The sequence below is a fragment of the Perca fluviatilis genome, chromosome 22, assembly GCF_010015445.1.
Source record: "Perca fluviatilis chromosome 22, GENO_Pfluv_1.0, whole genome shotgun sequence".
In the NCBI taxonomy this organism is placed as follows: domain Eukaryota; kingdom Metazoa; phylum Chordata; class Actinopteri; order Perciformes; family Percidae; genus Perca; species Perca fluviatilis.
Window position 1 is genome coordinate 22714316 of NC_053133.1, and position 12247 is coordinate 22726562.

Genomic DNA, 12247 nt, shown 5'->3' on the forward strand with positions numbered 1-12247 from the left:
ACACACACACACACACACACACACACACACACACACACACACACACACACACAATACTGTGCAGCAAGCGATGGCAGGATGCAGTGAGAAAACATGGGTTTTCTAATAAAGTTAGGGGAAATACTGTCTTTTCAGTCCCTTGGATCTGATGGGACCAAATGGTAATACCTGACCAGAACCAGAACCAGAACCAGAACCAGAACCAGAACCAGAACCTGAACCTGAACCAGAACCAGAACCAGACCCCCAGCCACTAAACCACTCCTCAATCACCTGAAAACAGAAGTCCGGTCAACAATGCAAGTGCTCTGAGGCCAAGCCTCAGTTAGTGAACTTCAAGAGCACACCTTTCTCGATAAATCCCTGCTGTCTTGAGAAAATAAATATTCCTCTAGAGCAGGGGTCTTCAACGTTTTTTTATGCGAAGGAGCCCTTAGCTGGAAGAGAGACGGAGCAGGGACCCTATTCTACATATAACATTTTGTTGCATAATAAACTGGACCTACAATAACGTGTAGGGCGGCCTAAAGCCTATACACATACGTTTTTTATGGTGCATACAATAGTAAGCTTTTAAAATACAAATTGTTGGCATATTCATATATTTATACACCATGTTTTAATGTTAAAATGTGGCACAGTAAATTATTAAGCTTAACTGTATCTGTGGATGGCTACCTTAGCTGTAGGCCAGTAAGCCTATCATCAATGTTGTGTATATTAAAACTCTTTTATCTTTACTAATAATATGTTGGATTCATGTTAATGTATATTTTCAGACATATTTCAATTTTTTTTTTTTTTTATTAAACCATCGAACAATAATTTGACCCCCTAGGGGTCCCGGACAGCAGACATCTGCTCTAGAAAGTTCTACCTTCAAATCGTACAGAATTATATATTTGTGTTTTGCTATTATTGATGAGCTGTACAAGAAAAATAGAAAATGGCGAAAAAAAGAAAAGAATGTTTAACTTACAGGCAGTCCAGGTTCACCCTTCTCTCCATCCTTCCCATCTTTCCCACGGGCCCCAGGTGGTCCAGGAAAGATGTCCTCAGATGGGGTTCCTGGGGGCCCTGGCTGTCCCGGGAGGCCAGGCGGCCCTGGAGGCCCCTGATGAAACAAGACGACACAACTCGGTCACACAAAAGGAAAACTCTTTAGAAAGCACCTTCTGTGAACCTCTCTAACTAATGGTCAAACATTAGTGAGCGTCCAGTAGTGTCAAAATGCAACACGGTGACAAAAGCTTGCTTTTAGTGTCTGTACAAGTAGCACTGTTATATTCTTCACTGTTTCATGTTACTAAATATAACAATGATAACCCGGACTGGGTCGGAATATCAACCATTTTATTAGACCAACGGTATGTGTTTGCAACAGCAAATCGAGACCAAAGTAACCCACAATCCATCAGGTATATCACACTACGGATCCCACAGTAGCCCAAAATAGACAACAAGTAACATGAGACAAAGGCCAAACAAACAGTGCAACACTTCAACCTGGAGCCGGAGATGAAGAACTGAAAAGGGTGTCACAAAAAAAATAAAAGACTGAAAAAAGAAAGTGGGATTGCAACGTGATGCTGTATATTATCTAATGTCACAGGGAGGGAAAGGAAAGTTCACTTACCCTAATAATCTCTGCATCACTGTCAAAGTCTTCAAATCCTGACCCCTCCTAATGAACACAGGACATGTGTCAGTCACAGTTAATGAATGCAGACTGGCTCAAACCACTACAACTAAAGGGTTTCATATCTAAATGCTTCATGCCACAGTCCAGTCACGTTGCTCCCGGAGATTCATAATTACATACTTGTAAAACATAAATGCTTCAGCCAAACAGGCAAATCAGTTGTTTCACATTTTCACAAAATTGACATTTAGTTTTGGAGCAACCTTTGTTTTTTTAATCACATTCATAAACATGGCTGGTGCGTAAAAAAAGCCAGTGAGCGTGATTAAAAGGGCAGATGCCACAGAGCACAACTGTAGCAATCAATAAGTACCTGGAACTATAACTGGAACTGCAGAAAACAACTAAAACAAATGAACAGATTTGACGATGAATGAAAAACAACGGGATTATCCAAAAGCTGAAAGACATGGCTGCAATGTGTTTAACTTTCTCTGAATTCAAGAGAGTTGCACCAGGAAAGATTCGACCTAACTCTACATGATACATGTGGATACAGATAATAATAATAAATTGAATTTATATAGCGCTTTTCATGGACTCAAAGTCGCTTATATAATAAAGCTATATCACTATAAAACATGGATTTCAGCCTAATATTACAGTACGTTAGCCTGGGCCTGGACTTAAATGGTAACTACCGTTTTATTTTTCAGCCTGGTTGTTTTTGTGTCTAAGTGACTGATGGGAACAACAATCCTTGACATTGGTCCAGTATTAAGTGAGATCGCTGCAGTCGGCAGCGGCAAAACAAGCTACAATGTAGGTTAATAGGACAATTGACCAGCTTGTATTTACCTTCACAAAAGTGCTCGTTTTGCCGCTGACAGGCTCAGATTATTATTCTATGTGTCTGACAACATTATGGAAAGGATTTCTAAAGAGGTCGACCTTTTTGTTAAAGAGTAAAGGCTGTTTTACAGTCGCCGTAGCCGAGCTCGCACGCACCAATGTGTCGTCAAAATGACGTAGATCTCGCTGGCGCGCCAGGATTTTGAGTGCGCGACCAGAGGGCTCAATTTTTTTCAGCGGTGCGCAACAAAGCGGAAACAGGAAGCATGAACGAGCTTGAGGGCAACCGAATGCCAGGACTCTCAGAGTGACTGCAAGTCTCTCTGGTAAACTTACTGGGTTAAGAGGAGTTGTTTTATGGTGAATGAAAGGCTTGATTCGACCAAGTAGGTCATCGAATCAAATCAAAGCATTGACGTCAATACTGCTGCCAGTTCTGCCGTTGTTTACCTTTTTCTTCTTCTTCTAGTCCGTAGAAATAGCAAAGTCGGTAGCCTTTCCTCATTAGCGACACCTCTGTTCAGAAGAAGACTGCAACCAGAAACCACGCGCGAGTATAAACAGTTACGGCGCTCCCATGACGTCACACTGGCGCTCGACAGCAGCGAATATACCCCACGTTTCAGATACTTTTTTTAAACATAAAAATATCAGCGAAATTGCGTTCGCTAAACACCCCAGACTCCATGTAAATTAACAGTAATTTTAGCATCGTAAAATACACTTAATTTAAAGTCGACAGAAACAAAATAAAACTATGAAAACCGTTTTGGGTGTCTTTCCACTTTTCCAACCATCACAACTCTAGTTGTGGTTGAAATAAACACATAGTTTACCGATTTACATGTGAAAATATGTTGGCTCTATACACGCTGAAAGTATTTTTTAAATGGAGTCTGGTGGGTTTAAACAGAAAGGTCTCAAATAGGTTTTAAAGGTCTATCTCTGAAGGGATCCTTTCCATAATGTTGTCAGACACTGAGAATATTAATCTGAGCCTGTCAGCGGCGCTTTTGTGAAGGTAAATACAAACTGGACAATTGCCCTATTAACTTACATTGTAGCATGTTTCGCCGCTGCCAACTGCACGATCTCGCTTAATACTGGACCAATGTCAAAGATTGTTGTTCCCATCAGTCACTTAGACACAAAAAACAGGTCCAGGTTGAAAAAAAAGGTAGTTACATTTTAAATGTTCATTTCTGAATCAACTGTCATTAATAAACACCAGATTTTACTAGGAGAAGAAAAGGTTAAAAAAAAAAAAAAAAGCTTGTTTAATAACCTACCAGGAACATGGAAGACTTGATTTGTCGACCTGGAATTCCAGGAGGGCCTGGAGGACCTGGTAGTCCAACACCAGGATCACCCTGAAGGAGACAGCAGTGGGATTTATAAGCATTTATTTGTACATTTAGTGATTCATCACTGATTTAGTAATAGCTATAAATGCTGTGATGCTGTACATTGGAGACTTGTTGCACAAATGTCGTAGCATCTGTCCCTACTCAAATAAAGATGATTTGAAAATGAAATTTGAACACTGGCTCAAGTTTACATGTCTGTGACAATTCACCCAGCGCTATCTATTCGGATCTTATTCAAGTCGAGGTATTATAGTATTATAGAGGGGTATTGTTTACCTTTTCACCCATAGGACCAGGCTCTCCCTGTAATCCTGGGAATCCTGGAATCCCAGTTGCGCCCTGGGAAAAAGACAGTTACAGCTCAATGCTCAATGCTCAATGCTACATGAGATATCACCACATCACAGGTCATATTGCATGCAGTTGTAAGAAGTGAAAGCAGGAATCATGCAGACAGTGATATCAGTAAGGAGGCCAAGACCTTAACTTAACCTGTGGCCCCAATCTAAAGCTAATGGGCTGCATCAGCAGGTAGTATATAAAGTGTAGCTCTCTAAATTAGTAGCTGGATGTTGAAAATGAGTACATTCCTGGATCACCTTTCCCCAGAGACACAAAACAAATGAACCTATTAATCTACAAGACTGGAAAGACTTTACTTACTGGAGCACCAGTTTCACCTTTGCTTCCCTGAACAAAGGAAAAAAATAGAAAACCCATCCATCATTTTATCTTTTGACCTGTCAGATTGGAGCTAAACAACAGAATGCGCTCAATCATACTTCTGCTGTTCTGTAAACAGAAAGCTACACAGTTTAGAAATGGAATATTTTGAATATTGCCAAACAAACAATCAAATAAAACTCACAGAATGTCCATCTTTCCCAGGAACTCCAGGTGGGCCTGAAGGTCCGTGTGGTCCTTGTGGACCCCGGGGTCCCGGCTCCCCTCCCACCCCCTCTCCTGAGGCTTGTCCTGGGGGACCGGGTGGCCCTGGGGGACCGGCTGGACCTGGCTCACCTGGCTCCCCTTTCTGTCCCGGAGACACCTGGAGGGACTGAACATGGAATAGTCTGAGTGATTCATTCACTGAAATGAGGCAAGGCATGGGTTAGGGTGAAAACAGTGTGAAGACAACTGCAGATACTAACATTGACTTAGATAGATAGATAGATAGATTTTTATTGATCCCAAAAAATGGGAAATAACGGTGTTGCAGCAGCAAAATATCAGACACACAGCACACATACAGATTATACATTAAATAATAGGAAACAATATACATGAAATAATAATTGAATACTACACAAGCAATATTTAAAATACATACAATTTGGAAATAAAATGTACGGCTGTTTAAACAGATATAGATAAACTTAATGTGCAAGTTGGGGAGCAAAAATGTGCAAGTGTTTCACTAGTAATGATAGGATGTAGATAAACCTATTGTGCAAGGTTGTGCAAGGTGCATTCAGTGCAGTTGTGATGTATATGAGTCTTATCTCTTTAGGGAGAGGGAGTATTTTTGGCTTAGCAAAAGGAGCCAATGAGCAGTCATTTCTGCATAAATTGGTTAACAGACAAAACTTGGTTTTTGTAATAATTGTATCATCATGATGTTGGGGACTTTTTTATGACTTTGAATTTCAAATGGGGCAAATATGGAGTCTCAGTTAGTTGAGTGAGTTGATTGGTACACTTGCACTGCAGAAGTTTGGCTACAGGGACGGGCATATTTTTTATAGCCAATCTTGCCTATTAACTGCTCTAACTGAGCACTGACTTAAGCAATTAAAAAAAAAATGTATTAAAGGATTTGTGTTTACTTTACTGAACAACCACACATATATATGTATTACTTAATTATATATAATCTTAAATATGTACTGTGCTTTACATCATCATCTTCATCATCATCATCTAAATTATGAAAATAAATCACTACTTACAGAGTCAAATACGGGGTCCGGAGTACCTGTCTGAAATGATTTCACTGTACCAAAGACACAAAGTTAGAACTTTCAAAAAATTCAGTTCACAATAAAAGAATATGGCATTTTATTGGCATGATTAAAAAAGGTGGAATCATACAAAATGATAACATATATGACTTATGACGATATGAAATTTTAATTTAGGGCAGGTCAGAGGACAGAAAAAGGGAGACAGAGAAGGCTGCTTTTTGCTTCTTCCAGCACCATCTGCTGGCTAATATGGGAAATACACCCCAGGAGGAGCCGCCTCGGTCATGTATTACAGCATCACTTCTATGTCAGAACACTCATCTAAAATAAATGCCATGTGTATATATGCATGTTAGTGACAGATAAGTATTTGGCTTAATACCCCAAAAAAAATCTTTTTTTTAAGATTATGTTTTTGGCATTTTGGCCTTTAATTGATAGGACGGTTGTCGACAGGAAACAGGGGAGAGAGAGGGGGAAGACATGCAGCAAAGGGCTGCAGGTCGGAATCGAACCCCAGCCGCTGCGGTAAGGACAGAGCCTTTGCACATGGGGCGCACGCTCTACCAGGTGAGCCAGCAGGGAGCCCCATAACTTCTGATTGTTGCCACCAAAGACAGATTTCCTAAAATAAAATAATTTAAAAAGAAGATTTATATTTTTTACTTTCTTTATTTACCTCTTATTGTGGTCATCTCAACATCCTGTCCAGAAGTCTCCTCTATGTCTTCATCATTGTCCTCATCATCGCCCAGCGACATCTCAGTGGGCGGAGCTCGGACTGGGCTGCTGTAAGTGGGGTCCAGCTCTGGGATGGGCTGAAAAAAGATAGAAGGTGAAATAAAAACAAACAAAAAAGAACGTTTTTCTAGGGCTTGGTTCTAGCCATTCAGTTTTTTTTTTTGTAAAATGTTGCACATCCATGCAGAAAATAAGAAGATTAACACCTATTATGTACTGTACATATTTTGCTTTTTACTTTTTGGTGTATTACATTTGCTCAGAAAAAAAAAAAAAAAAAAAAAGTGTTTGCCACAGATGGTGTGAAGTCTCTCGGACCACAAGACACAAGACTTAACGCAACATTCCACACGGTGCACAAAGCTGGCTCACAGCGCTGCATTTCTTCAACATTATTTCTGCATCATCTTTACAAGATCGGCTGTGGCGATAAAACATCTTGAAAAAGCAATACATATTTTCTTTCCTGAAGAGCGTTGGATTCGTTGAATCTGTCTGACTGCCCTGATGTGGCTTAGGAGGAAATTGTTTAAATAGCTCAGAGCTGGCTGGATAAGAGCTGTCACCCATCTGGAATATACCTCATGCTTGCACACTAGACACACACGAATACATCGGTAACATAACAAAATGCCCAAGTATTTCCTTGGGCCACAGCTGACAAAAAAATCATTGAGTAAATGAGGAACACATATCATCTCTCCTGAGAGTGTCCATCGGCCCTTCAACGTACTTATAAATCCCTACCTCAACCAGTAAGGCTGAGATTGTGAATGTGAGATATTGAAGTTTCCTATTTGAAATAATTCAAAAGAGTGACCATTAATTAGTGTGAGAATTAAACTACTTTTCAGTAATTTTAATATTTTGAGAGGTCCCAGTATGTATATATATATCCATTCAGCAGTTTTTTTCCGCCTTTCCTTCCACTTTCTTTTTTTTGAATAATGGATTTATGAGGACTATGGGTAACTGCTCCTCAGATCTCTGCAGGGTAAACTGAGACAGCTAGCTAGACTATCTGTCCAATCTGAGTTTTCTGTTACGACTATTTTGCAGCGGTTCCGTGCTTAGCATCGCCCATGACGATTGTGATTGGTTTAAAGAAATGCCATTAAACCAGAGCATGGGGTTTTTATTTGGAAAAGCAAGCGTGAAAGATGAAAAAGTGGCTTTAGTTCTGCTTTTAAGGCACAGTCAGGAAGATTATCCAAGATGGCATGTTGGCCATTTTTATACTATTCAAGTTTGCCATGTTATGGTACTTGTCTTTAAAGCTATTGGGCGTATTTTCTGTCTCCCCCCATGAGGAATTCTAAGTAATGACAACAAAACTGTTGGCTGATACAAGCCTTCCGTGATTGCGTACCACCCCAACCCCTCCTACACACAGTTGATGTAACCAATGAGAACACGGAGGATTAAAAAAACATGTTGGACTCTTCAGAAGAGGTAATTATCTTTTTTATTATCTCTTTTTTGCGCGCAAAAGTTGCCGGACGACACCAGTTTCTGAACATAGCCATACTGATAAATACAGAGAGAGTTGTGTGGAGCTGATAGTTTTAATTAGCTTTGTATAAACTCATTTGGCAATGGCTTGAATGTAACAGATGTTCAGTAATATAAAACGTTACGCACTAAAGCTTTAAAGTAATAATTCACTTGTTTGCTTCCTTACGGAGAGTTAGATGAGAAGATTGTACCGTAAGTCTCCTATTTGTACCTTAAATATGAATCTGGAGCCAGCAGGCAATTAGCTTAGCAGAGAAACAGGGAGCAGTGGGAAACAGCTAGCCTTGCTCTGTCCGTAGTTTAAAAAATGCACCTACCGGCGTCCCTAAAGCTCACTTATTAACATACTATCTCCTGTTTGTTACATTCTGGGAGTATTTCTTGGCTGGGCCAGAGACTCTGCAGTTTCGGCTGGAGAGAGCTAGGCTATGTGTTTTTTGCTGCTTTTAGAAAGTAGAAATTTAAAAGAACAAATTTCCCAACCCCTGCCTCTCTTCCTCTGCCCTGTTGTATTCTTGTTTTCAGAGAGATGGGAAGGGCAGAGGGCTAGTGTGGTGTGTATGAGGAGTGTGTATGCACACACCATGGTGTACTCTCTCTCCTCCACAATCTTCTTCACTTCGTCTATTCCCTCTATGTCTTCGTAAGCATCATCACCGCTTCCGTATCCAGAGGCCTGAAGAGAAAATGAGAGCAGGGAACGAGGAGTCAGAAGATAAACATGGAGAATGCAGTTACACTCAGGAAATAAAACAATGCTTGGTAACAAAACTTTAACTCAACTTTAACTTTAAAAACACTGGATATTAAATGCAATTAATGATCTAAACAATGACAGAAACAGAGAGAAAGAGGAAACTAATATATATGTATTTCTTTTCTGCACATTCAAATAGTAGACTGCTGATTGGTACCGCAGGCAAAATGTACTCCCTAATGTAATGTGAATCCTAATATCAGTACATCAACTAATCCATGATTCTTACCATGCTGAGACAGCATAAGGACACTGCTGTGCCTTGATTAATATGGATCCATTTCTAAGACAAAATGTACGAGATTGTATGAAAACGGTTTGAATATAATTGTTCTAAAAGTAAAAAAAAAAAATGGATGGATTAATGCAAGAGAGAGAGAGAGATTGTATTTAGGTTTAAATTAGGTTTAAAAGTTTAGTCTATATCCACGACGTTCCACTTCCAGGATTGCTCCGGTGCCGCAGGAAACTTTGCCAGATGTGTCTCTTTTCAGCTTGATGTCTGTCACCTTCCGCTTTCTTTGTGTTGGCGTTCTATAATCCGGTGGATTTTTGAGGATTTTGTTAATTGCTCCTAACATGCAATTAGAGTCTCTTTTCTCCCATCCCGGAATGCTGTGTGGACTAGCCAGACCCTCCTCCGCAGCGCCGTGGAGGAAGGTCTGGCAAAGCGAGACTAAAATTAGTTAGACAAAACTTCCCTTTACAGAATATCCTAAAAGGATGATTTGGATATTTTGAAGTGGGGTTTTATGAGGCACTTGTCCTTAGTCAGCGTATTACTACAGTAGACGGCGGGTGGCATGGAGGCTGCAGTTAAACGGATTATAGACACCTAAAAAAGGCCCATCTAAAAAAAATAATCTATATCAGTGTATTCTATATTTAGAATATTTTCAGCCCTTTCCAACGGAGAACTGAAGCAATTATCTATGGTCTCTTCAAAGCCACCAGACGCCTTTGACAAAAAACAGTAATTTAACTAACAGAACACAACAGTCGCTGGCCTGCTGCTGCCTAGATCAGTTGCTTTGTTTGTTTTATCGTGCGACTTTGCTGAATCCAAACTAACCTTTTTAAAACACTATCTATATTATCTATCTATACTAGTCTATATTTGGTGTGGGTATTTCCCAAAATGTTGGAATCACACTATTGTCTAAAGTATCACTGTATGCCGTAGCTTTAATATTTTCTTTAACTGGAATAAGGAGGACCACATAACACAAAAGTATGTTAATGTGTAGAAAGGGCTGTCCACATACTTTTGTCCATATAGTTTACTGCTGTGCACTGTTTTCACCAGTAGAGGGAGGACTAGTTCCATGTTTGGGGCGGCTGAGGCTGTGTGTCCTGACATAAGCAATAGGAACTTCACTTCTTTTCCGACTTTCAGGCTCAGTGTTTGGGTGTGTGTTTGTGTGCTTTCGTGCACACTCACATAAGGATCGTCCTCCTCACACTGGTCATCTGGGGCCGTGGGATCTGACTTCAGCACCAGCTGCTGGATGGAGCCCTGGAGAGGGAAAGATTAAGAGAGACCGTGTTATCTTGTGTGGTAATTTAGTTCATTCTGTGTCATTACATTTCAGCAAAGCTTAGCGTATGCTTCCCACAGAGCAGCATACTGTCTCTATCTTTCAGCATAACACTTTAACCATCTCTTCCTCCCATCATTGCTCATCCAGCACATACACATCTGCACACAGTAACACACATCTGGAAGTGAACAGGTGTTTCATGCTCATGCTGTCTGCCCTCCAAAGACCATTTTCACATCAATCATGAAACACCACTTACAGTATGGACATCATTCTAGTGGACAGGCTTCAGATGTAAATGGTATGGGTTATGAAATAATATTTCATCGTATACTATGGGTCATTTTTTTCTATCTCCTCTGTGGCTCAACATACCGCAGACCTGTAGTAGTGTTAATAATTTGACACTGCAACAGTTTACCAGTGTTGAAGCACTGATGTCTGTATTAAAGAGGCTAAGATGTTGGTTATTAGTTTAATTTTATTATTACATGTCATTTAGCTGATGCTTTTATCCAAAGTGATACCATTGCTATATATGTCAGAGGTTGCACACCTCTAGAGTAACTAGGGGTTAAGTATCTTGCTCATGGACACATCAGTTGATGTATCACAGTGGGAATTGAACCCAGGTCTCCCACACCAAAGGCATGTGTCATATCCACTGCACCAACTGTGTGTTTCTAGAAGCATCCATGGATTATCCCTGATCTGTTGCTTAGGGTGGTACATGATGATGATGATGATGATGATGATGATGATGGTAAACTCTGGATTCAGACTAACCAGTGTAACCCAATTAAATATGCTAGTAAATGCCCTCCAAACCACCACTGGCTTGTAACCATGGATGAGCCTGGAAGTTCTTACAATAATAATAATAATAATAATAATAATAATAACTTTATTTGTATAGCACCTTTAAAAACAATAGTGTGACAGGGGAAATAAAGGACATACAAATCAATACACAGATATAGGCTACACATCAAATCAACGCACATACCCATAAACATTGTAATAGCAAAAAAGGAATGATGGGTCAGCTCTAAAAAGGACAAAATGACAACGAGAAAGACGATAAAAAGATGGCATCACATAAAAAGCAACTCTATAAAAGTGTGTTTTAAGGAAGCGATTAAAAAGAAGTCACTGATTTCAAAGAGTTTTAAACCCTTTAATATGTTCATAGGAGAAGCCAGTGTGAAAATATCTAATGTAAGCAGCAGTCCCGTTGTATGCCAATGAAAAAAGGGCCCCACTTCATCTGAAGATGAAAGGTATGTTTTCTCAATTATTTTGTGTATGCATGAGTGTGTGTACACGTGCAACTGCGAATGGTCCTTTAGATCTGAGAGTCAGCAGGCCTTGTCCCCTTATTAGATCAGTAAAGACTTGCCAAAGGCAATTTCAGCAAAGTTTATTGATATTGAGTTCAGGCCAGAGGACAAACACCTGTTTTTAATGGAACGGAGCACGGTCTATGAAATTTAATGGTGGTGAAGGAGTGAAGAATAAAGATGGAGGGGGAAGAATAGAGAGCAAGAGAAAGAATGGGTGGATATGAGTTGTGGTAGCAAATAATCAGATCCATCTGTCTGTGCAGTAAACAAGACATCTGAAATAAACAGAGAATGTGCCACGCAAACGTTTCCGCTTCTTTCAATTCAATTGTAGTATGTGAGTTCCTGTGGATGCATGATTCAGATGGTCAGTTTGTAAACTAATTATATGGATGTAAACACCTGAAGGCAGTGGGAGGGTTTGTCAGTGACAGACACATTTACAGTTGCATGCTCAAAAGCTTTATTATGAGTACTGTTACTTAACAGTACTCAAGAACAAACAGACCTCAGAATGTTTTTAAA

General features: G+C 39.9%; 1 protein-coding gene across 3 annotated transcripts in view; it reads right to left on the reverse strand.

Moving 5' to 3' along the window:
• The window catches only part of LOC120552530 (collagen alpha-1(XVIII) chain-like), a 104723-nt gene that overhangs the window by 17289 nt on the left and 75187 nt on the right, over positions 1–12247 (reverse strand). For all 3 annotated transcript variants that reach the window (XM_039790663.1, XM_039790664.1, XM_039790665.1), the window contains 10 exons: positions 10280–10354; positions 8665–8757; positions 6505–6643; positions 5811–5854; positions 4730–4918; positions 4525–4551; positions 4138–4200; positions 3784–3864; positions 1637–1684; positions 980–1114 (listed from right to left, as the gene is read on the reverse strand). In XM_039790663.1, the coding sequence (XP_039646597.1) occupies positions 980–1114; positions 1637–1684; positions 3784–3864; positions 4138–4200; positions 4525–4551; positions 4730–4918; positions 5811–5854; positions 6505–6643; positions 8665–8757; positions 10280–10354 (894 nt within the window). The remainder of the gene's footprint in view (positions 1–979; positions 1115–1636; positions 1685–3783; positions 3865–4137; positions 4201–4524; positions 4552–4729; positions 4919–5810; positions 5855–6504; positions 6644–8664; positions 8758–10279; positions 10355–12247) is intronic.